Raw genomic sequence first — 25,369 nt, forward strand, 5'->3', positions numbered from 1 at the left:
CGGCTTGTGTCAAAATTTCCTTCCTTTTTTTTTTTTTGGCTGTACGCGGGCCTCTCACTGTTGTGGCCTCTCCCGTTGCGGAGCACAGGCTCCGGACGCGCAGGCTCAGCGGCCATGGCTCACGGGCCTAGCTGCTCCGCGGCATGTGGGATCTTCCCGGACCGGGGCACGAACCTGTGTCCCCTAGCATCGGCAGGCGGACTCTCAACCACTGCGCCACCAGGGAAGCCCAATTTCCTTCCTTTTTAGGCTGAAAAATATTTCACTGTATGCGTATATCACATTTTGTTTATTCACCCGTCAATGGACACCTGGGTTGCTTCCGCCTTTTGGCAATTGTGAATAACGTTGCTATGAACATGGATGTACAAATATCTGTTCAAGTCTCTGCTTTCACTCATTTCTTTTGGGTATATATCCAGAAATGGAATTGCTGGATCACATGGTAATCTATGTTCAGTTTTTTTTGAGGAAAGCCATACTGTTTTCCACAGAGGTACCATTTTACATTTGCAGCGCCCAAGGAAGGAAGGGTTCCAATTTCTCCACATCCTCACCAACACTTGTTATTTTCTGTGTGTGTGTACGTGTGTGTGTATATAATGGGTGTGAAATAGTATCTCATGGTTTTGATCTGGGTTTCTCTAATGATTAGTGACATTAAACATCTTTTCATTTGTTTATTGGCCATTTATATATCTTCTTTGGAGAAATATTTATTGGAGTACTTTGACCATTTTTAAATTGGGTTGCTTAGTTTTTTGTTGTTGAGTTCTTTATATATCCTAGATACTAACCCCTTATCGGATACATGATTTACATGTTTTCTTCCATTCTGTGGGTTGACTTTTCTTTGCTGACAGTGTACTTTCTTTGATGCATAAAATTTTAATTTTTATATAGTCCAATTTATCTATTTTTTCTTTTGTTGCCTGTGCTTTTGGTGTCATATCTAAGAAATCACTGCCAAATCCAATGTCACACAGCTTTTCCCCTATGTTTTTTCGACAAGTTTTACAGTTACAGTTCGTATGTTTATTTAGATCCTTGATTCATTTTGAGTTAATTTTTGTATTTTTGTATATGGTGTAAGGTATAGGCCCAACTTCGTGCATGTGGCTATCCAGTTTTCCCAGCATCATTTGTTGACAAGACTATCCTTTCCTCATTGAATGGTCTTAATACCCTTGCTGAAAATCTCTGACAATATATGTGATGGTTTATCTCTGGGTTTTCTATTCTACTCCATCTGTCTACATGTCTGTCTGTTTTGATTACTGTAGCTTTGTAGCAGTTTGGAAATCAGGAAGTATGAGACCTCCAACTTTGTTTCTCTTCTTCAAGGTTGTTTTGACTATTCAAGTCCCTTGAAATTCCAAATTAATTTTAGATGGATTTTTCTATTTCTACAAAAAATGTCATTGGGATTTTAATAGAAATTACACTGAATCTGTAGGTTGCTTTGGACAATATTGACATCTTAACCATATTGTCTTCCAATCCATGAACATGAGATGTCATTCCATGTATTGGTGTCTTCTATAGTTACTTTCAGCAGTGTTTTGTAGTTTTCAATGTACAAGTCTTTCATCTCCTTGGTTAAGATTATTCCTAAGTACTCATTCTTTTTGATGGTATTGTAAATGGATTCTAAACTTAGGACTCAAGAGGCCTTACAATTTCTTCTATCACCTTCTTGGAAGGCTGCTACCACAACATAAAACCTCCAGGCTTGCCTGACAGGGTCATATGGCCTAGCCAACTGTCAGCACAACTGCCTGACACATGAGTGATTTTAGAGACATTATTCAGCTCCATTCAAGCTGCTAGATGATTTCAGCCACTTGAGAGACTCCAGGTGAGACTAGCAGAAGAACCACTCAGCTGAACCTAGTCAAACTGCTTACTCACAAAACTGTAAGCAAATGAAATAGTTATTTTAAGTTCTAAATTTTGGGGGTGGTAGCAAAGACTAACTGAAACAGAAATAAATCATTTTATTTGCTATTTATTAACTATGATAATTTATTCATTACTTTGTAGCTCATTTCAAACTGTTTTCCAGAAACTCTTAAGATTTATTCCAACTGAGTTAAGACAGAGTTCTTTGATTCATCAAAGATTCATCATGTTTACGAATGATTTTAAGCTAAAAGTCAGCATTCTAAATAATTTATATATTTTTTAAAAGGAGGTAGCATAAAATGAAATCTTACTAGAACTATAGAAATACAGATTTTATTTTTCCAATTTATAAACTCAAAACTGAAAAAACAGTAAGGAGATACTACGATTAATGTTTTCAGACTAACCTGTGCCATGGCTAATATTTGCTAGCACTTAGTACTAAATTTATTGAGGACAGATTTTGAAACTTTATTATCTGATTATTTAAAAACTTAATCACAATATTTAGGAGAAAAGTATTTAACATTAGAAGTATTTATAATCACAAAGCATTTAGAGGCATGGTGTCTAGGCAAAACTGCTTGATAGTATTTAAAAATTTAGATGATATAGATATATCTAAAATTTTATTTACTTATAAATATACTTATTAACAAATATAGCTGTAGTTATTTTACATGAAAACCTTACAGAACAATATGCAAAAGTAAATGCTATTTATAATACACGCTAAAGCAAAAATTTACCTCAAAAATTTCTAGATTAAAGAACTCATTTTAAAAAGTTACTCTCTCAAGTTGTGGTAAGAGTTGTTTTAGAATTATTTATCTGTATTACATACATTCTTTAAAAGAAATAAATAATAAGGAGCAGGACAGAAGAAATAAGGAGAAAATGTAATAAGAGGCAAGAAGGCACAGTTTTAGGGACTTCTCTGATGGCCCAGTGGTTAAGAATCCGCCTTCCAATGCAGGGGACGAGGGTTCAATCCCTGGTCAGGGAACTAAGATCCCACACGCCACCGTGCAACTAAGCCTGCGCACAGCAACTACTGAGCCCACATGCTCTGGAGCCCATGCACCACAACTAGAGAGACCACATGCTGCAACTACTGAGCCCGTGAGCTCTGGAGTCCACGTGCCACAACTAGAGAGAAGCCCACACGCCACAACAAAGAGCCTACGTGCCACAACGAAAGATCCTGCATGCCACAACTAAGACCCAATGCGGCCAAATAATAAAATTAAATTAAAAACAAAAAAGTTGATTAAAAAAAAAAAAAGAAGGCACAGTTTTATACTGAAGTTTATATTCCTAACTAGACATAGGACTATTATTTCTGACAAACCAAGTGGAGTTAACACTATGTGACTTAACTTTCATAGTTGAGGCAAATTTCTCAAAGTTGATGTCATAAATACCTTTGCATCATTTGTTTAGGAAACTGAATTTACTGTCAGAAATATCTCATATTTGCATTATTAAAAACATCTTTTAACACAGTTGTCATTTTAGTTTTAAAGAGTCCTAAATATTTCTCTAAATTTGGGCTATAATTTATTTAACCATAAGCAATTATTTACATTTCTCTGCAACTACATTTCTACAAGCAAACTACAATTTCACCATTCCCCTACCCATATATAGCAATATACTGAATATTAATATACAGTCTATAATTTTAATCATACACACACACACACACACACAACCTATGTTTCTCAATGTGGTGACAAAACAGAGTAGGAGAAAACATATATGGAAGAATTAAAATGTACTTACAAAGTCAAAGTCTCCGTCTTGAGGAACTTTCCAGTTATCAGGAAAAACATTTTTAGGCATAGGGAAGGGTTCATGCATATTCTGATTACAGTTTTCATGACTCTTATTCTTGAAGTCCTGTTTATCAAAGTAATCCATGAAAGATGGTCTTTGTACTTGTGGTGAAGTCGCATTTCCTTAGGTAAATAAAGAACATAAGGAGGGTATAAGTTCTTACATTTACTTAAAGAACTATGATTTTTACTGAAGTATGATTTTTTAATTAATCAATATAATAAGTTTTCACTGGTCAGATTCAAGACCAACATAGTCAATTTAATGACGAACAAAGTAAAATAAAATAAGAAGAAATAACAAAAATATCCCGGTTCTAAAGCTAAATTCAAGATCTTTCCCTTAAAACCTGCTGCTTCTCCACATGCTCTTTGTCTGCTAAAGTCAACATTCTTTACATAATCCCCAAAGTGATCAAGTTGAGAATTAACCCAGACTCGTTTCTCACCAAACCAAACTGATCATTAGGTCTTTTTTAATGCTACTGCTCTATCCACCACTGCTACTGTCTTAGTTTAGCTTCTAATCATTTCCTACCTAGGCCATTGTAACACCCTCCAAACTGGTCTCCTTCCCTCATCTCAGTTTTGATTTTAGTCACACTGACAACATAGTGACCTTCTAAATGCAAATCAAACCATGTCTTTCTTCTGTTTAGAATCTTTCAATGGCTCCTCATTTTCTACACTGAATGATTAAAGTAGAAAACAAACATTTAGAACAACTAGATTTTCCCAGTGATTTTCAAACTGGATTCCTTAAGCCCTAGAGTTCCAAAAAAAAGATCCTAAGTGACCACCACAAAGACACCTCCCTATACAGTTCTCCAGACAGTAAGTTACCTACCTTCTTAAAAATTTCCTGTGATAGGACGTACACTTCCCCACAAGGAAGCCTGCTGGGCAACTCTAAGTTACAAAAAGTGTTGTTTTTTTTTTAATGTGAACTTGAAATATGTCTTTCTGTAATTTACACTCATGTTCCAAATAAATTTCTCTTTCATATACCAGTCCCTCAAATATCTGAAGACAGATAATGACTCCTGTCTTGGTTATCATTTTAAGGTGAAACATCCTCAGTTCCTTTCATATGACATGTTTTTGAGACTCATCATCATCTAGTTTACTTGCCTGTGGAGACATTCCAGTCTCTACATGATCCTCTAAAATCAGACATGACATTGCTAATAGTAATCTGGCCAATTTAGAATGTATTTGTAATAGTACTAACGCAGCTTAAAACTACAGTAAGTATTATGAAAACTAGGTAACATTACTGGCTCGGGATGAGCTATAAGGTAATTTTGTAAAAATTCCTGCAGTTGGAGAAGTAGAAGTCCAATCAGAAATGAGTGGTGACAATATAAAGGAAAGAGGAAGACTAATACTTGGGGCTGACTAAAGAAAACAAGAAAACCACTGGGAAATTTCATTCCAGGAATCTCCTCTTCCATTTGCAATAGTCCTGTGCCTACTTCTAACGCTATCCTAATCAGAAGCTTCTATCCCAAGTTATAGGAGCCACCACTAATGCCCTAGTGGCTCAAGGTGAAAAAGTTGTAACCTAATTTCTAGAGGCTCTCCGTTCCTGAAGACGACAAGGGGTCTCTCTTGTGGGGAGGAGTGGCCATATAACACAATTTTGACCGATGATACATAAGAAGAAGGTTCCTAGGAAAGCTCTGTTTTCTTGATACAGGCATCACCTCTCTGTTTCTGCCTGCTCCTTTCTCCTTCCTGGAATGCAGACTTAATGGCAGAAGATCTAACAGTTATTCTGCAAACAGGAGGATGAGAGTACTACCCTAAAGATGGTGTCACGGAAAGAATCTCTAATGACATAATGGAATCACTCTACCAATGCAGCACACTCTGCTTCTGGATTTCTTGTTAAATGAGAAGACATTAATACTATTCTATTTAAACAATCGTTACCTGGTTTTTCTGGTACCTATAACCAAATTCAGTCCCTAACTATTACGTTTCTATTCCCAAGTGGAGGATGTAAAAAGATATAGGGGCAGCAACCTTCAATTTGACTACAGAACACCCCAATTTGAAACTTGAAATCCACTACTACACAGTGGTTTAATTATCAGTACATTTCAGATATATTAGTTTCAAGGGTCTTTTACAAGCTGATCTCAAAACCTATGGTGAAATGCCTGTTGGATTCCACACTCAAAATTTAAGAAAATAACCCATTCCTATATTTAGAAATAAACATTCTCACAGAGAGTTAACAAAAGTCTAAAAATCAACTGAAATAAAAGAAGGTAGTCTGTTCCATTAGATTTTTCTGTTTGGATGACTTTATAACAGTATATTATTAACCAAGATATGCTTATACACAATTTTTTATTCATATGTATGTGCTTATACTTCTAAATATTTTCCATTGTTTAGTTTAAAACTTACTATCAACATTTTGAGTATATCTTTTTTATATACAAAGAAAATTTTAAAAACAATTTTTAAAAATTTCTAAGGAAGAAAATAGGCTAGGTATGTTTTAAAAGTTAATGGGAGGGAGCAGCTGTAATTGGCCAGTCATATTTAACCACACGATATGAAACACATGTCCACAGTGTGCAGCTGAGTCTCCAGGGAGATGCATGTTCACAGAAGGGACAAAGACGATGATGCGTCTGACTTACAATTTATTTTTAAAAGAAGAAATAGTAGGCCCTTCGACAGGAGAGTAAAGCAGGAAATCTCAAGATAGTAACCACTGTCATATGTGATTGTGGTTGCTATGGCGAATACTTTTTTTAAATACACAGAAAATAATCACATAAAATTGACATCAATTTCTCCAGTTGTAGTTGAATTCTGACCCTAGCTTATAAGAATATTTTTAATTTTTTTTGTGCTTTACGCGGGCCTCTCACTGCTGTAGCCCCTCCCGTCGCGGAGCACAGGCTCTGGACGTGCAGGCCCAGCGGCCGTGGCCCACGGGCCCAGCCGCTCCGCGGCATGCGGGATCCCCCCGGACCGGGGCACGAACCCGTGTCCCCTGCATTGGCAGGTGGACCCCCAACCACTGCGCCACCAGGGAAGCCCATATTTTTAATTTTAATAATAAATTTGATGTTCAAAATTACCTTGTCCCTCACTTTTGGTCCCAATTCCTTCAACTACTTGCTGTGGCACTAAAAACCCATTAGCAATAAAGAATAAAATAACCGTCACTCTATCCTTTTGTGCATGTGAAATTTTAAAGAAAAAAATTCTTTCTTCTCCTTCAAACATTCCCTAAAACATATATAAGAAAACTAAATTGTACAGTATTTAATACCTTTTACAAAATATGCCAGTCTACTCACAATTATTCACTAACTTTTCTAATTTACACGTCTTCTAAACAGGTGAAAAGTTGTCATGAAAATTTAAATATATAAAGGAATTTTTATAATACTTTAACAAAATGTAATTTAATTTTTAATTTCTTAGCATGATTGTAACAAAGATAGCCAGATGCAAAAATGAAATAATCATAACTTTAGCATAATATATTTCAACATCAAAGGATTTATGAATATTACCTAATTTGTTCTTCTAAAACAATTTAAGATGTGGGTGTTCCACCTGATTAATGATCTTGGGAATCTGTCCTTTAATTTGTTGCCAAGAGTACAGTGAATACATATAAAAACCAGAATGTTAATACAGAAGCTACTGACATCAGCTTTTTCTTAACTTCATCAGACTGTACTTTGAAACAAAGGAGGATACAGACAACATGGAGAAGATCCAGAGGCTATTCATAAAAAAAGATTAAATGCTTAGAAAGTAATACCTGCACAAAGGTTAAAGGGAATGAAATTGTTCAGCCAGGAAAAGTCTGAGGATACAATTTAATAAGTATCCAAGTATATATGAAGGGGTCTTGCACAGAAAACAGCTGTTTTCCATCTCCACTGAGGGCAAAATAAAAGGAAACAGACCAATTGAAGCCCAAGGATTTTAGTTAAATAGAAGGAATGATTTCCTGTGTGAGTCATGAACACTGCAACAGCCACTGTGTGTCTATGGAAGCCCTTTCTCCAGAGGCCTTTATAAGAAAGACTGATTTCCATTTGTACAAGACTAATCTTTACATGCTTGTCCGTGCTCTGTGCTGGTAAAAGAGGTATCCTACGACCAAAATCCCTACACTAATTGGCTCGAGCTGGGTCACATATCACTGAACATTCCACAGAGCAAAAGCACACAGAAGAACAGACCATATGCAATACCCACAGGTAACTCCAAACCATTGTAGCCACACCTTACCTGGACACCTAGTAACTCTGCAGAGGAAAATGAAGGGTTCCTAATTGCCCAGTAATATGCTGGGCATTTGCACCCAGCTGCAAGTGGGACCTGTAGTTTACTATTGTCACCTTGATTGCTATGTCACTGGCAAAATTAATCTTAAAGAGGCACGTAACAATTTTTCATGAAAGAAGAGTAAGACCTCTGGAGAAGTAGGAAAGTGATCTACCTACACACTCCCCTAACCTGGCTAATTGCTTCTTGGCACCTGAAATTCCATCCTTAGTTACTTACTCCTTTGGCTCAAAGCTTTGTAGTTTTGGGGAAAAAATGTAAATATTTCAAGAAGATAAAACATCATTAAGCATTTTCACACCTGCATATTTGATACTTTGCTGAAATAGGTTTTGGGAGGAAGAAGGAAGGAAAAGATCTGAACCAGAGCTGGAAGAGAAGATGTTACGAAGCAAAGAACAGGACGTGGAAGCTGTTGCTCAGAGCAAATGGTGTCATACTTAAAACTGTGCCCAGAGGCAACAGATGAACTAGAGAGTAGGAATACCTAATGGTCAGTCTTCCTTTCTTGATACTTCTCCTGAACACTTTCTAACTCAATCTAGTATCTATTTCTAGGATAAATCCTAAAAACTTAAAGCAGAACCTAATTTGCTTTCTCTTACTAATTAAGTGAACCTACATACATGTGCTGTCCAAAATAAAACAATAAATGTGATATATTTTAAAAATCACCATGTATTATAGGCATATATAAAGAAAAATCTAAAAACTACATATTCAATTAAAATTACTTAATCTAACATTTGATAATTGATGAATAGTTATGATAAGTTAATGTAAGTAAACAAAATAAAATCAAAATATTTAGATAGGCGTTATTCTTCTACTCATTCATTTTTTTTAACATCTTTATTGGAGTATAATTACTTTACAATGTTGTGTTAGTTGCTGCTGTATCACAAAGGGAATCAGCTATATGTATACATATATCCCCATAACCCCTCCCTCCCACCCTCCCTATCCCACTCCTCTATGTGGTCACAAAGCACAGAGCTGATCTCCCTGTGCTACGTAGCTGCTTCCCACTAGCTAGCTATTTTACATTTGGTAGTGTATATATGTCAATGCTATCTCTCACTTTGTCCCAGCTTACCCTTCCCTGTCCGCGTGTCTGAAAGTCCATTCTCTACATGTGCGTTTTTATTCCTGCCTTGCTCCTAGGTTCATAAGAACCATTTTTTCTTTTCTTTTTTTAGATAACATACATATGTGTTAGCATACAGTATTTCTTGTTCTCTTTCTGACTTACTTCACTCTGTATGACAGATTCTAGGTCCATCCACTTCACTACAAATAACTCAATTTCGCTACTTTTTATGGCTGAGTAATATTCCTTGTGTATACATGCCACATCTTCTTTATCCATTCATCTCTCGATGGACACCTAGGTTACTTCCATGTCCTGGCTATGGTAAATAGTGCTGCAGTGAACACTGTGGTACACGACTCTTTTTGACTTACGGTTTTCTCAGGGTATATGCCCAGTAGTGGGAGTGCTGGGTCATATGGTACTTCTATTTTTAGTTTTTTAAGGAAGCTCCATACTGTTCTGCACAGTGGCTGTATCAATTTACATTCCCACCAACAGGGCAAGAAGGTTCTCTTTTCTCCACACCCTTTCCAGCATTTATTGTTTGTAGATTTTTTGATGATGGCCATTCTGACTGGTGTGCGGTGATACCTCATTGTAGTTTTGATTTGTGTTTCTCTAATGATTAGTGACGTTGAGCATCCTTTTATGTGTTTGTTGGCCATCTGTATAACTTCTTTGGAAAAATGTCTATTTAGACCTTCCGCCCATTTTCGGATTGGGTTGTTTGTTTTTTTGATATTGAGCTGCATGACCTGCTTGTATATTTTGGAGATTAATCCTTTGTCAGTTGCTTTCTTTGCAAATACTTTCTATCATTCTGAGGGTTGTAGTTTGTTCTTGTTTATGGTTTCCTTTGCTATGCAAAACCTTTTAAGTTTCATTAGGTCCCATTTGTTTATTTTTATTTCCATTTCTCTAGGAGGTAGGTCAAAAAGGATCTTGCTGTGATTTATGTCATAGAGTGTTCTGCCTATGCTTTCCTCTAAGAGTTTGATAGTGTCTGGCCTTACATTTAGGTCTTTAATCCATTTTGAGTTTACTTTTGTGTATGGTGTTAGGGAGTGTTCTAATTTCATTTTTTTACATGTAGCTGTCCAGTTTCTGAGCACCACTTATTGAAGAGGCTGTCTTTTCTCCATTGTATATTCTTGCCTCCTTTATAAAAAAATAAAGTGACCATATGTGTGTGGGTTTATCTCTGGGCTTTCTATCCTGTTCCATTGGACTATATTTCTCTTTTTGTGCCAGTACCATACTGTCTTGATTACTGCAGCTTTGTACTATAGTCTGAAGTCAGGGAGCCTGATTCCTCCAGCTGCATTTTTCTTTCTCAAGATTGCTTTGGCTATTCGGGGTCTTTTGTGTTTCCACACAAATTGTGAAATTTTTTGTTCTAAATCTGTGAGAAATCCCATTAGTAGTTTGATAGGGATTGCACTGAAACCGTAGATTGCTTTGGGTACTATAGTCATTTTCACAATGTTGATTCTTCCAATCCAAGAACACGGTATATGTCTTCATCGGTTTGTATCATCTTTAATTTCTTTCATCAGTGTCTTATGGTTTTCTGCATACAGGCCTTTTGTCTCCTTAGGTAGGTTTATTCCTAGGTATTTTATTCTTTTTCTTGCAACGGTGAATGGGAGTGTTTCCTTAATTACTCTTTCAGATTTTTCATCATTAGTGTATAGGAATGCAAGAGATTTCTGTGCATTAATTTTGTATCCTGCTACTTTACCAAATTCATTGATTAGCTCTAGCAGTTTTCTGGTAGCGTCTTTAGGATTCTCTATGTATAATATCACGTCATCTGCAAACAGTGACAGTTTTACTTCTTCTTTTCCAATCTGGATTCCTTTTATTTCATTATCTTCTCTGATTGCTGTGGCTAGAACTTCCAAAACTATGTTGAATAATAGTGGTGAGAGTGGGTAACCTTGTCCCGTTCCTGATCTTAGCGGAAATGGTTTCAGTTTTTCACCATTGAGGACGATGTTGGCTGTGGGTTTGTCATATACGGCCTTTATTATGTTGAGGAAGGTTCCCTCTAAGCCTGCTTTCTGGAGGGTTTTTATCATAAATGGGTGTTGAATTTTGTCGAAAGCTTTCTCTGCATCGATTGAGATGATCATATGGTTTTTCTCCTTCAATTTGTTAATATGGTGTATCACGTTGATTGATTTGCGTATATTGAAGAATCCTTGCATTTCTGGGATAAACCCCACTTGATCATGGTGTATGATCCTTTTAATGTGCTGTTGGATTCTGTTTGCTAGTATTTTGTGGTGGATTTTTGCATCTATGTTCTTCAGTGATATTGGCCTGTAGTTTTCTTTTTCTGTGACATCTGTGCCTGATTTTGGTATCAGGGTGATGGTGGCCTCATAGAATGGGTTTGGGAGTGTTCCTCCCTCTGCTATATTTTGGAAGAGTTTGAGAAGGATAGGTGTTAGCTCTTCTTTAAATGTTTGCTAGAATTCGCCCATCAAGCCATCTGGTCCTGGGCTTTTATTCGTTGGAAGCTTTTAAATCACAGTTTCAATTTCACAATTTTTTTTGTAATTGGTCTGTTCATATTTTCTATTTCTTCCTGGTTCAGTCTCAGAAGGCTGTGCTTTTCTAAGAATTTGTCCATTTCTTCCAGGTTGTCCATTTAATTGGCATATAGTTGCTTGCAGTAATATCTCATGATGCTTTGTATTTCTGCAGTGTCAGTTGTTACTTCTCCGTCTTCATTTCTAATTCTATTGATTTGAGTCTTCTCCCTTTTTTCTTGATGAGTCTAGCTAATGGTTTACCAATTTTATCTTCTTGAAGAACCAGCTTTTAGTTTTATTGATCTTTGCTATTGTTTCCTTTGTTTCTGTTTCATTTATTTCTGCTCGGATCTTTATGATTTCTTTCCTTCTGCTAACTTTGGGGTTTTTTTTTTTGTTCTTCTTTCTATAATTGCTTTAGGTGTAAGGTTAGGTTGTTTATTTGAGATGTTTCGTGTTTCTTGAGGTAGGACTGTATTGCTATAAACTTCCCTCTTAGAACTGCTTTTGCTGCATCCCATAGGTTTTGGGTTCTTGTGTTTTCATTGTCATTTGTTTCTAGGTATTTTTGGATTTTCTCTTTAATTTCTTCAGTGATCTCTTTGTTATTTAGTAGTGTATTGTTTAGCCTCCATGTGTTTGTATATTTTACAGATTTTTTCCTGTAATTGATATCTAGTCTCATAGTGCTGTGGTTGGAAAAGATACTTGAAACGATTTCAATTTTCTTAAATTTACCAAGGCTTGATTTGTGACCCAAAGTATGATCTATCCTGGAGGATGTTCCATGAGCACTTGAGAGGAAAAAGTATTCCGTTGTTTTTGGATGGAATGTCCCATAAATATCAATTAAGTCCATCTTGCTTAATGTGTCATTTAAAGCTTGCTTTTCCTTATTTTCATTTTGCATGATCAGTCCATTGGTGAAAATGGGGTGCTAAAGTCCCCTACTATTATTGTGTTACTGTCAATTTCCCCTTTATAGCTGTTAGCATTTGCCTTATGTATTGAGGTGCTCCTATGTTGGGTGCATAAATATTTGCAACTTTTATATCTTCTTCTTGGATGGAGCCCTTGATCATTATGTAGTGTCCTTCTTTGTCTTGTAATAGTCTTTATTTTAAAGTCGATTTTGTTTGATATGAGAATTGTTACTCCAGCTTTCTTTTGATTTCCATTTGCATGTAATATCTTTTTCCAGCCCCTCACTTTCAGTATGTATGTGTCCCTAGGTCTGAAGTGGGTCTGTTGTAGACAGCATATACATGGGTCTTTTTTTGTATCCATTCATCCAGTCCGTGTCTTTTAGTTGGAGCATTTAAACCATTTACATTTAAGGTAGTTATCGATATGTATGTTCCTAATACCGTTTTCTTAATTGTTTTGGGTTTGTTATTGTAGGTCTTTTCCTTCTCCTGTGTTTCCTGCCTAGAGCAGTTAATTTAGCACTTGTTGTAATGCTGGTTTGGTGGGGCTGAATTCTCTTAGCTTTTGCTTGTCTGTAAAGGTTTTAATTTCTCCATCGAGTCTGAATGAGATCCTTACTGGGTAATCTTGGTTGTAGGTTTTTCCCTTTCATCACTTTAAATATGTCCTGCCACTCCCTTCTGGCTTGCAGAGTTTCTGCTGAAAGAACAGCTGTTAACCTTATGGGGATTCCCTTGTATGTTATTTGTTGCTTTTCCCTTGCTGCTTTTAATGTTTTTTCTTTTTATTTAATTTGTTATAGTTTGATTAGTATGTGCCTTGGCGTGTTTCTCCTTGGATTTATCTTGTATGGGACTCTCTGCGCTTCCTGAACTTGATTCACTATTTCCTTTCCCATGTTAGGGAAGTTTTCAACTGTAATCTCTTCAAATATTTCCTCAGATCCTTTCTTTTTCTCTTCTTCTTCTGGGACCCTTATAATTCGAATGTTGGTGTGTTCAGTGTTGTCCCAGAGGTCTCTGAGAGTGTCCTCAATTCTTTTCATTCTTTTTTCTTTATTCTGCTCTGTGATAGTTATTTCCACTATTTTATCTTTCAGGTCACGTACCCGATCTTCTGCCTCTGTTTCTCTGCTATTGATTCCTTCTAGAGAATTTTTAATTTCATTTATTGTGTTGTTCATCATTGTTTGTTTGCTCTTTGGTTCTTCTAGGTCCTTGTTAAACGTGTCTTGTATTTTCTACATTCTATTTCCAAGATTTTGGATCAACTGTACTATCATTACTCTGAATTCTTTTTCAGGTAGACTGTGTATTTCCTCTTCATTCGTTTGGTCTGGTGGGTTTTTATCTTGCTCCTTCATCTGTTGTGTATTTCTCTGTCTTCCCATTTTGCTTTCTTACTGTGTTTGGGGTCTCTCTTTCACAGGCTACAGGTTCATAGTTCCCTTTGTTTTTGGTGTCTGCCCCCAGTGGGTAAGGTTGGTTCAGTGGGTTGTAAAGGCTTCCTGGTGGAGGGGGCTGGTTCCTGTGTTCTGGTGGGTGGGGCTGGATCCTGTCTTTCTGGCGGGCAGGGCTGCGTCTGGTGGTGTGTTTTGGGGTGTCTGTGAACTTAGTGTGATTTTAGGCTGCCTCTCTGCTAATGGGTGGGGGTTGTGTTCCAGTCTTGCTAGCTGTTTGGCATGGGGCATCCAGCACTGGAGCTTGCTGGCCATTGGGTGGAGCTGCGTCTTAGCATTGAGACGGATATCTGGGAGAGCTCGTGCCGAATGATATTACATGGAGCCGGGAGGTCTCTGGTGGTCCAATGTCCTGAACTCAGCTCTTGCACCTCAGAGGCTCAGGCCTGACACCCAGCCAGAGCACCAAGACCCTGTCAGCCACACAGCTCAGAAGAGAAGAGAGAAAAAAAGAAAGAAAAAAAATTTAAAGAAAAATTAAATAAAATAGAATAATTAAAATAAAAAAATATTAAAATAAAAAAAATTAAAACGTTACCAAAGGAAAAAAAAAGGAGAGCAACCAAACCAATAAACAAATCAACCAATGATAACAAGCGCTAAAAACTATACTAAGATAAACATAAAAATCAGAAACCAGTCAGTCGCAGACAGCAAACCCCAAGTCTACAGTTGCTCCCAAAGTCTACCGCCTCAATTCTGGATTGATTCGTTGTCTATTCAGGTATTCCACAGATGCAGGGTACCTCAAGTTGACTGTGGCAATTTAATCCGCTGCTCCTGAGGCTGCATGGAGAGATTTCCCTTTCTCTTCTTTGTTTGCACAGCTCCTGGGGTTCAGCTTTGGTTTTGGCCCTGCCTCTGCATGTAGGTTGCCCTCAGGCTTCTGTTCCCACCCAGACAGGCTGGGGTTAAAGCAGCAGCTGATTAGGGGGCTCTGGCTCACTTAGGCTGTGGGGAGGGAGGGGTACGGTAGTTATAATTGGAATGCAGGGCGAGCCTGCCGCAGCAGAGGCCAGTGTGACATTGCAACAGCCTGAGGCGCGCTATGTGTTCTCCCGGGGAAGTTGTCCCTGGATCATGGGACCCTGGCAGTGGTGGGCTGCTCAGGCTCCCGGGGGCGGGGGCGTGTGGATAGTGACCTGTGCTTTTACACAGGATTCTTGGTGGCTGCAGCAGCAGTGTTAGCATTTCATGCCCTCTCTTTTGTCCGAGCTGATAGCCATGGCTCACACCCGTCTCTGGAGCTCATTTAGGGAGCGCTCTGCTTTCTGTGGGAAGACAGGGAAGGAATACCCTCTCCTCATGCACCCTGAAACAATGGTCTCTTGCCTCTTAGGCAGGTCCAGAGCTTTTCCCAGACTCCCTCCCGGCTAGCTGTGGTGCGCTAGCCCCCTTCAGGCTGTGTTCATGCAGCCAACCCCAGTCCTCTCCCCGGGATCTGACCTCCAAAGCCCGAGCCTCAGCTCCCAGCCCCCGCCCGCCCCGGCGGGTGAGCAGACAAGCCTCTCAGGCTGGTGAGTGCAGGTCAGCACCGATCCTCTGTGCGGGAATCTCTCCGCTTTGCCCTCTGCACCCCTGTTGCTGTGCTCTCCTCCGTGGCTCCGAAGCTTTCCCCCACTCCCGCCCAAGCTCCCATCTCCACCAGTGAAGGGGCTTCCTAGTATGTGGAAACTTTTCCTCCTTCACAGATCCCTCCCAGAAGTGCAGGTCCCGTCCCTATTCCTTTGTCTCTGTTTTTTCTTTTGCCCTACCCAGGTACGTGGGGGAGTTTCTTACCTTTTGGGAGGTCTGAGGTCTTCTGCCAGTATCCAGGAGTGTTCTGTAGGAGTTGTTCCACGTGTAGATGTATTTCTCATGTATTTGTGGGGAGGAAGGTAATCTCCACATCTTACTCCTCCGCCATCTTGAAGGTCCCCCCTCCCTCTACCCATTCTTAATACAACATGGTCTCCATCTACTTTACCATCTGGCTTACTGTCTGCTGAATGTGCTCTACTGTGTCTCCATCCTTCCGAAATACAACAGGTGAGTTCTAGGTACTGACAGTACAGTAAAGCTGCTTATTTCCTCGTTCTAAAAAGTGGTTATCAGTCCTAGCTGCACCTCAGAAGTACTTGTAGCGTTTTATTGTTTTGATATTTTAGTTTTTTTGTTAAATAGAGATGCACAGGCCCTGCTCTGGTCTGCAGAGCCAGCATCTCTACGGGGCTACTGCTATGAGGTACACTTGTGAGGTGAGTTAGCTTGAGCCAAGAGCAGGGTTTATCTCTTAAATCAAGCCTACTGCTCCAACCTGAGGAGACCTCTTAAGCTCCTGATTCTGCCTTAGAATGTACTTTTCTTTTCCTCCACTTCATGTCATTTGTAATTCTAATGGACTTGCATTCTACAGCTTCATCCAAATTTCTGTAAAACAATGTTGAGCTAGCTAGGGCTGAGACCTAGGCCCTATGCCACACAAGGAGAAATCTTTTCATTGACAGCAATCTGTTATTAAACACCACAGCTGACTAAAATTTAGCAACCACTGCCATTGCCTCTGGTGAGCCTTCTGATTGTACAGGCTAGAAAGCTAAATGCTGCATTTCCTAGAACACCCTGCACCTAGAGTCCTAGGTAAGTGTACTTTCTCACAACTGGGAAGGCAAGAAGTGAGGAGGAGACCATGAGCCTGCTACCTCAGCTATTTCCTCTGGGCAGCACAGCTATGCAGACAAGGGTTTTTTTTACAGCAGCCTTCCAGCATCCAGTCACCAGACTCACAGGTGCTAACAGGTGGCTGCAGTCTCAGTGGTGGCTTTCTAATCCCTGAAGAGCAACAGGGATTGATCTCAATCTGTATTACTGAACTCAGTAGTGCCAATGGCAGCCTCTGGATTCACTACCTTCCTGTCTGTAGTAGTAGTAGCTCTATAAGGCTCACTCTTGTGGTAGTGTGGGAGGCGTTCCTAGGAGGCCTAGCCTACACAGCCCTCTCCTCCAAACTTTCCACTGGTTTTGTTAATAGCCACACCTCTGACTTAAATCTTTTTATGTTTAAAACGCCTAGAGTAGTTTCTGTCCTCCAATAAACCCCAAATGATATAAGCCTATAAGTGTGTAACTGTTCAACCCTCGTAACAGAACCATCAGCTAGGTCATACTACATAGTGCCTACAAGGATATCATCAAAGACCTTGTCAAATACTTTCCCCAAATCATAAAACACAATATCCAAACCTAGCAGTTTTGCAATGCTATCAAAAAAGGAAATCACATTATTCTGATATTTGTTCCCAGTAACCTATGCTAACTTATAATTCAGGTCTCCTTCCTTGAAGGACTCACGAATGTTCTAGACTTCTGCCCAAGGGGATGTCAAGCTCACCGGCCCACAGTAATGATGTGATTTGGGGGTCAAACCTGGGTCTGTATATTGGGTCCACCACTTACTTGCTATGAAATCTTTGACAAGTCACTTCACATTCCCAAGTCTCAGTTTCCTTAGTGGCAAACGATAGTGACAATGTTACTTTACAGAGTCCTTGTGAGAAGTTAGTGAGATAATGTATGCAAAGTCCCAAGCACAATGTTTGGCCCATACTAGACACACAATTAATGAGAGCTATAACCTGAGAAATTTACCTTTTAGTCTCTTTTCTAAAAATAATAAATAAATAAATAAAAATTAACTCTTTCATGCTTACATGGCACTTTCCTCATTTTCTCAAAAACACATCAAACTTCACAAACAGTGGAATACAGTTCTCTCACCTGCAAGTTATCTCAACACATTACTGATCATACTCCTAGCCAGGAGATATCAAATCAGCTGAGTGCTCCCTTACCATTTCCTCACCTTGCCATTCAAATGTCTTGTATTCATGTTTGTGGTATTCTCTTCATTTTGGAGATCATTATTCTCTATAGAACCTCTCTGCCTATCGTACTGGATAAAGAGAGATGGAGCAAGGTCTTGGAGGAGGCAGAGAAAGGTACGAGCAAGAGTCTGCCCTGTGAAGGAAGAGACCAGAGCTGCTGGATGGCTCAGTATCTCCACTCCCAGTCCCAGGAAGATCAGGTCTCCTTCACTGCACGAGGGAAGCAGGGCTGGGCTCTCCAGATGCTCCAGCTTCCCAAGTTGTTGGAAGGACAAACTGACATAGCGGGCACATGGAGATTAGCTGAAACCATGAAACAGAGCTGCTAACCTGACTGGAGAGTGTGGTTCTTCCTTAAATACTAACAGAGATAGTTTCCCCTTAGGGTAACTACAGGTACCAATCCAGCTCCAGCTCTGAAAGGCTAGAAAGTTCCACCACAGAAACAGCAGATCTGAACAAGATAAAAGGCCCCAGTTTTTTCTTTGCTGAAACAATTGCTCTTCCAGAGTTACCCACAAAGAAATAATCTCTACTAACTCATCAATTTAATGACAATGGATTCCTGACCTGGTCCTAATCTATTCCTTCAGGATAAAAAATCCTAAATGTTGATTTCCTTAATGACAACCAACCTGCTTATACCTCATAATTCCAACTGGCCTAGACTAGTCTGGATAAAGTATAACATATAAGGAACTAGAGTTCCATGTGTAAATATTGGCTGATGCCAGATTGTGAAAGACCTGGGTTACCAAGCTGAAACCTGGATGTTACATGGGTAATGAGATCCCAGGGAAATGGGAATAGGAAGAGGGGGAGTGGGAGAGAGATGGTAAAAATAATGCCATCATCGCTGAAAATAAGTTTGGAGAGTTCTTTGGACATGCTCTCCAGGTCTATGCCCATTTTGTAAAAAGTAGATCAAATTTTAAATATTTCTTGTCATTTTACTCCAGTTCCCTTCAAAAGCTCTTTTAATAATTTTGCTTCCTAGGCACTTCCCTGGTGGTGCAGTGGTTAAGAATCCACTTGCCAATGCAGGGGACACGGGTTCGAGCCCTGGCCCGGGAAGATCCCACATGCCACAGAGCGACTAAGCCCGTGCACCACAACTACTGAGCCTGCGCTCTAGAGCCCACGAGCCACAACTACTGCAGCCTGCGTGCCTAGAGCCTGTGCCCCGCAACAAAGAGAAGCCCGCACACAGCCACAAAGAGCAGCCCCCGCTCGCCGCAACTAGAGAAAGCCTGTGCACAGCAACGAAGACCCAATGCAGCCAAAAAGTAAATTAATTAATAAATTAATTTTTTTAAAAAATAATAACTTTGCTTCCTAGAGTCAAATCACCACACTTTTCAGAGGTAAGGAAAACAGGTCTGTAATTTCCAGCTTCACAGATAAAGGTATAAAAAATTATGGAAACATAATTTAAACTGACAAGAATATTAAATCAGGCAACTCTTTTGAAACTCCAAAGGAAAAGGTGATGGAAATCAGTATATTCAGCACACAGTATAACATTCTAGACATTTTAGAAAATTAAAAATAATATAATGCTATAATCTTTTAGGGAATAAAAAATATATATATAAAATCATTTTAGGGAAGAAAAATGCTAAAGACACATTAGCAAATGGGGCTTCCACTAATGTAACATAACCTAAGAGCTCATACCAATGCATCTAAGACGTTTTAAAGAAGATTTACATCATGAGGAAACACAAAACTAAAAGTAATTATGTGGTTTCACAGAAAGTAAGTTCTGCCTCAATAACTTCTTTACACTCTATACTATTGCTATACTACAGTATGACGTAACCTGGGGGGTTACACTAACATCATTTGGTTCGATTTTTGGAAACATGGAAGTCCCACATTATAACAGAATGATGTCTAAATGGTGGAAACTTAAAATACAAGGGAAGTTGTCTCATGGGATTTAAAACTTGCTAAAGCATATAAAACAATCACAGGGGGCTTCCCTGGTGGCGCAGTGGTTGAGAGTCCACCTGCCGATGCAGGGGACACGGGTTCGTGCCCCGGTCCAGGAAGATCCCACATGCCGCGGAGCGGCTGGGCCCGTGAGCCATGGCCGCTGAGCCTGCGCGTCCGGAGCCTGTGCTCCACAACGGAAGAGGCCACAGCAGTGAGAGGCCCGCGTACCGCAAAAGAAAAACAAACAAAAAAAACAATTACAGGGAACTCTACTTAATGCACTGTAGGGTCCTAAATGGAGAGGATATATCTGTATGTATGGCTGATTCATTTTGCTGTGCAGCAGAAGCTAACACAACATTGTAAAGCAACTATAGTCCAATAAAAAATAATTAGAAAAATAAAAATAAAATAAATAAAGCATATAAAACAACTACATAAACCACTATCTGCTCATTTTAAAAATGAGCTTTTAATAAAATCTCTGTGACCAAAAAAATCATACTTAGGACATAAAATTATGACATAAATTGAATGATTTCTGTGGCTGTCAAAGCTGCAAGTCATTACATGAAATATGTGGAAATCTGTGCTATAATTTTAAAGCATGAGGTCTGATAAATCATTATCACATATCTCTTCCTTGAAATATAACAATCTAACATGAATTCGATTCCATAAATACTCATTTTTAAACCACTGTTTAAATGCTGATGTTCAACTATATTGACTACATGGAAAAAGTTGTTTGTGTAGTTTCATAGGAAACGCAGTAGCTCTCTAAAGATAGAACAAAGCACCCAGTGATCTTCTAACTGGTCTGTTAAGAATCATAAAACTTGACTAAAAGAATTTTATCAGCTGAGGAAAAGTGATGCTACATGCTGATGGGAAATGTGTTGTAAATGATCTTATCTGTCTTTCTGATCTGCAAGGCATATGACTCGTACCCTAACACTAGCTAGCTCTGGAGGCCACAAGACCATTCAATGTAGCTGGGTGAGCATGTTACGGATGCAGAAGCGCTATTCTAGTAATATGCCCAGCTAGGAATCCAAGTCTTAGACTGCTTTTCAGGGCAAAGGCTCAAGAAACCTATCAACGTGGGAGATAAAAAAAATTCACTCCCCTCTCCTCCTTCCCACCCAGGATTTAACTATGTGGCAATCTGTTTTCATCTTGTGCTTCTCGGCCCTCTCTTTCAAAGTATACAACCAGGATGGGCTATGTATACTAAGAAATGTGAAGAAAGCAACGGCAGTGAGCCAAATGACTTGAAGCTATGAGGTAAGACTTATCAAGCAGACTCACAGGGAGAGTAGCAAAAAGAAAGGGGTAGGCAAAAAGAAAACAAAAATGTCAGAGAGGAAATTCCTACCTATATCCATTTTACCCTATCAGCAAATCGCTTGACTCTTTATAACTTTCTAGGCTCTACAATGCAAGAAGTCATGTATTACAGCTTTTGTGCCGTGGAGAAGTAGTTCTGTGTGGTGAAAAACAGCTTTGTGCTTAGACTTTGACATTGACCATACAGGACTAGAGTGGTAGGGGGAAGAAAAAGGCCAGTAGGTATCAGGAGGTAATTAATCTGCTTTTGCCTATAACTGAAAAATCACAATGTCCTTCATTGTTAACTGCAATCTTAAAGAGCCATATTTATACAAAAAGAAATGCTAGCCTGTGAAAGTATCTCTGTCTTCATCACTCTGTAAGCAACGGAGATCAGAGAGAACGCCTTAATCGTCATTTCAGCCCTGCAGCGCCCCTGGCACTGTGCCTAGCACACGACAAGCAGTAGTAAACATGCACTGAACTGAATTTTCTGCATGAGTATCCCTGTCTCTTGATTCTTCTTTCTAGTGTTTCTTCTTTTCCCACCTTATAGCCCTTATTTCTTCCCTTGGCTTGCTTCCCTCTGTCACTGCAGCTTAACTGATGACTTAGACAACATGAAATAATATTATGTTGTATTATTTGGAACAGAATTTTAGGTTCACGTTTTTAATTGGAAAAGTAAATGTTAGGAACGCTATCTTTTTATCTCAAAAAATACTTTACAAATTAAATTATGGGTTAGCATCCTTCAACAGAAAAAAGTTCCTTAACACTAAGTTAAAGATGTGCTACTTTCTGCTATATTAAAAGAATTTTTGAAAATTCACTTGTGCCATATTCCTTTCACTGTTAAACAAAGCCAAGAAACAAAATTTTCCACAACTGGCTATAACAAGCAACACAGAACTATCCTGCTTTCTATAGAAGTATACTCTCAAAACAGAAAATTAATATTCAATGGGAAAAAAAAGCCACATACTTTTCATAGTTCCATCTTCTTCTTCCTCATCCTCACTGTTTATAACCATGGTCCCCAAGTCAGATTCTAACATTGTGCTATTATGTTCAATCATGGTCTGGGCCCCTTCACTCATCGTGCTTGTGGCCCGCATGGTGCCCACGCTTTCCGAGCTAGTCTTCACCATGGTGTGGGAGTCCAGCTCATCTTCATCCTGCAAACAAAACACTGCAGTGAAGGAAGACTTTTCTAACACAGATGGATATCTTACAATACTATGAACATATTATATTTTAATAATGAAAAATACTACTATCACTACTAATTTTAATGTAAGGACATAAATACAGTGTTATCATAAGACCCAAAAGTTATCCAAAATAACCTAGAGCTTTAGGTAATTGAAGCTCAAGCAACAGAAATTGTTTGATGAAATAGCAGGCTGCTAGTTGTTCTTAAAATAAGGATTAAGACAGGAAGATTATTAACAAAGGATATATAACAAAATAAACAAAAGAGAGCAGATTAAAGACAGAACATGTTGGCACTATTATAACAGCTTTAACAATGTTTATAACTTTGTACAAAAGCCATTAGCTTTTTAAAAATTATGATAAATATACATAACATAAAATTTACCATTTTAAGCATTTTTCAGTGCACAGTTCTGTGGCATTAAGTACATTCACAGTGTTGTCCAAGTTGTCCAATCATCATCAATATCCTTTTCGAGAAATTTTTCATTATCTCAAACAGAAATTCTGTACCCATCAAAAACTAACTCCTTATTACTTCCTTCACTCAATCCCTGGTAACCTCTATTCTACTTTCTGTTACTATGAACTCACCTATTCTAGGTACCTCATAAAAGTAGAAGCATGTCTTTTGTGTCTTTTGTGTCTGGCTTATTTCACTTAGCATGTTTTCAAGGTTCATCCGTGTTATACCAGATGTCAGAATCTCATTCCTTTTTAAGACTGAATGATATTCCATTGCATGTACACACACACACACACACACACACACACACACACACCTTTTGTTTACCCATTCATTTGTTAATGGACATTAAGGTGTTTACATCTTTTGGTTATTATGAATAATGTTCTGAACACTGGTATATAAGTATCTACAGACAGATGGTCCCCGACTTATGATGGTCCGACTTAGGATTTTTCAACGTTACAACTGTACAAACGAGATACACATTGAGTAGAAACCGTAGTTCGAATTTTGAACTTTTCCTGGGTTAGCGATATGCAGTACGATACTCTCGCGATGCTGGGCAACAGCAGCAAGCCGCAGCTCCGTCAGCCATGTGATCAGGGATGTAAACAACCCATACATTTACAACAACTCTGTACCCACACAACCATTCTGTGTTTCACTTTCAGTATAGTATTCAATGAATTACGTGAGATTCCACACTTATAAAATAGGCTTTGTGTTCGATGATTTTGTCAAACTGTAGGTTAATTTAAGTGTTCTGAGCACATTTAAGGCAGGCTAGACTAAGCTATGTTTTTCGGTAGGTTAGGTGTATTAAATACATTTTCAACTTAACGATATTTTCAACTAAAGATGAGCTTATCGGGACGTAACCCCAACATAATTTAAGGAAGGTCTGTATTTGAGTCCCTGCTTTCAATTCTTTTGGGTGTATGCCTAGAAGTGCAATTTATATCAAATGGTAATTCTCAATTTTGGGGGGAACTGTCAAAACGTTTTCCACATTGGCCACACCATTTTACATTCCAACAGTGTACAGGGTTCCAACTTATCCACATCCTCACCAACACTTGTTATTTTCCCTTTTTTTTTTTTTCTTTTTGAGAACAGACATCCTAATGGATGTGTGGTATCTCATTGTGGCTTGATTTGCATTTCCCTAATAACTAGTGATATTGCACATCTTTTCATGTGCTTATTGGCCACTTGTGTATTTCTTTGGCGAAATGTCTATTCAAGTCCTTTGCCCATTGTTGTTATAGATTGTTTTTTGTTGTTGTTGAGCTGAAGAAGTTCACTTTATGTTCTGGATATTAATCTCTTATCAGATATATGATTTGCAAATATTTCTCTCCATTCTGTAGGTTGTCTTTTCACTCTCTTGATAGTTTCTTTGATACACAAAAGCTTTTCATTTTGATGAACTCCAATTTATCTATTTTTTCTCTTTTGTTGCCTGTGCTTTTGTTGTCATATCCTAGCCATTGGCTTTTAAATGTAAATTCACAGAAGAATCAAGTCAGTAATATAAGTATGAACCAAAAAATACTCTTTAGAATGTTCACCAGAAGATAAACTGGAATAGGGCCATAAAACTAAACTAACAAATTATGTTTGAGAAACCAAGCAATGTGCTATTTAAAAAAACTTGATCGTGTACTGAAGTTAATTTATATCTATTCCACTTGAAGTAGAAACAAACAAACAAAACCTAAGTTCTGACAGAGGTCAAAATGCAAATACTGGAAAACAGGAACATCCATGTTGTTCTCAGCTGTTTGATAGCCCTCCTCATCCTCAACCTACAGGATAAATTCAGCATTATATCTCAAAGTCTTCTGCTCTTCTTTCATGAGCTTCTCTTCTTTTAGAAGACTTCTTCATTCTTATGCATTCAACTCTCTAATATATTGAGGACTCCCAAATCCTGACATCTTTCTGACTTTACTTACTACTTAAATGCTTAATGATGTTTAAAACTCAACATTCTAAAAAATAAATAAATAAAAAATAAAATAAAACTCAACATTCTCAAATGAGATCATTTCATCCATCTCCTTGGCCCCCTCCAGTCTGCCTCCATCCCCGACAATAACCACTACAAAGCACAGTCATCTTCATTAGCTAACTGAGAGTAAAACTGCAATGTCTTTTGGGGGTTATTTTCTTTCATACCCTATATACTATCAGTCAACAAGTTCTTCTTCAAAAAATTCTCTCTCAGCTCCATCTCTTCTTTTCCATTCCCACTGCTACTGAGTATATTCCTCCTTACCTCATGCCTGAGTTACTGCAGGAAGAGCACCCTGACCTCCTAGAATCAGACAGATAGATGTTAGTTCAAATCCTGGCTCAACTCACTTAGTAGCCTTAAGACCTTTAGGGAACCTATTTAAACTCTCTGAACTTTAGTTTCTTTCATTGGTGTTATGATGATTAAATAAGAAAA

The 25,369-nt window shown here is 38.5% G+C and overlaps 1 protein-coding gene across 1 annotated transcript in view; it reads right to left on the reverse strand.

Annotated features, from left to right (window-relative positions):
- Window positions 1-25,369, reverse strand: part of STK3 (serine/threonine kinase 3) — a 314,477-nt gene that overhangs the window by 68,993 nt on the left and 220,115 nt on the right. Inside the window, exons 9-10 of the mRNA XM_059994967.1 lie at window positions 22,213-22,405; window positions 3,691-3,866 (exon numbers count right to left, since the gene is read on the reverse strand). Of these exons, the coding sequence (XP_059850950.1) occupies window positions 3,691-3,866; window positions 22,213-22,405 (369 nt within the window). The remainder of the gene's footprint in view (window positions 1-3,690; window positions 3,867-22,212; window positions 22,406-25,369) is intronic.

Source organism: Delphinus delphis, chromosome 17 (genome assembly GCF_949987515.2).
Source record: "Delphinus delphis chromosome 17, mDelDel1.2, whole genome shotgun sequence".
Taxonomy (NCBI): domain Eukaryota; kingdom Metazoa; phylum Chordata; class Mammalia; order Artiodactyla; family Delphinidae; genus Delphinus; species Delphinus delphis.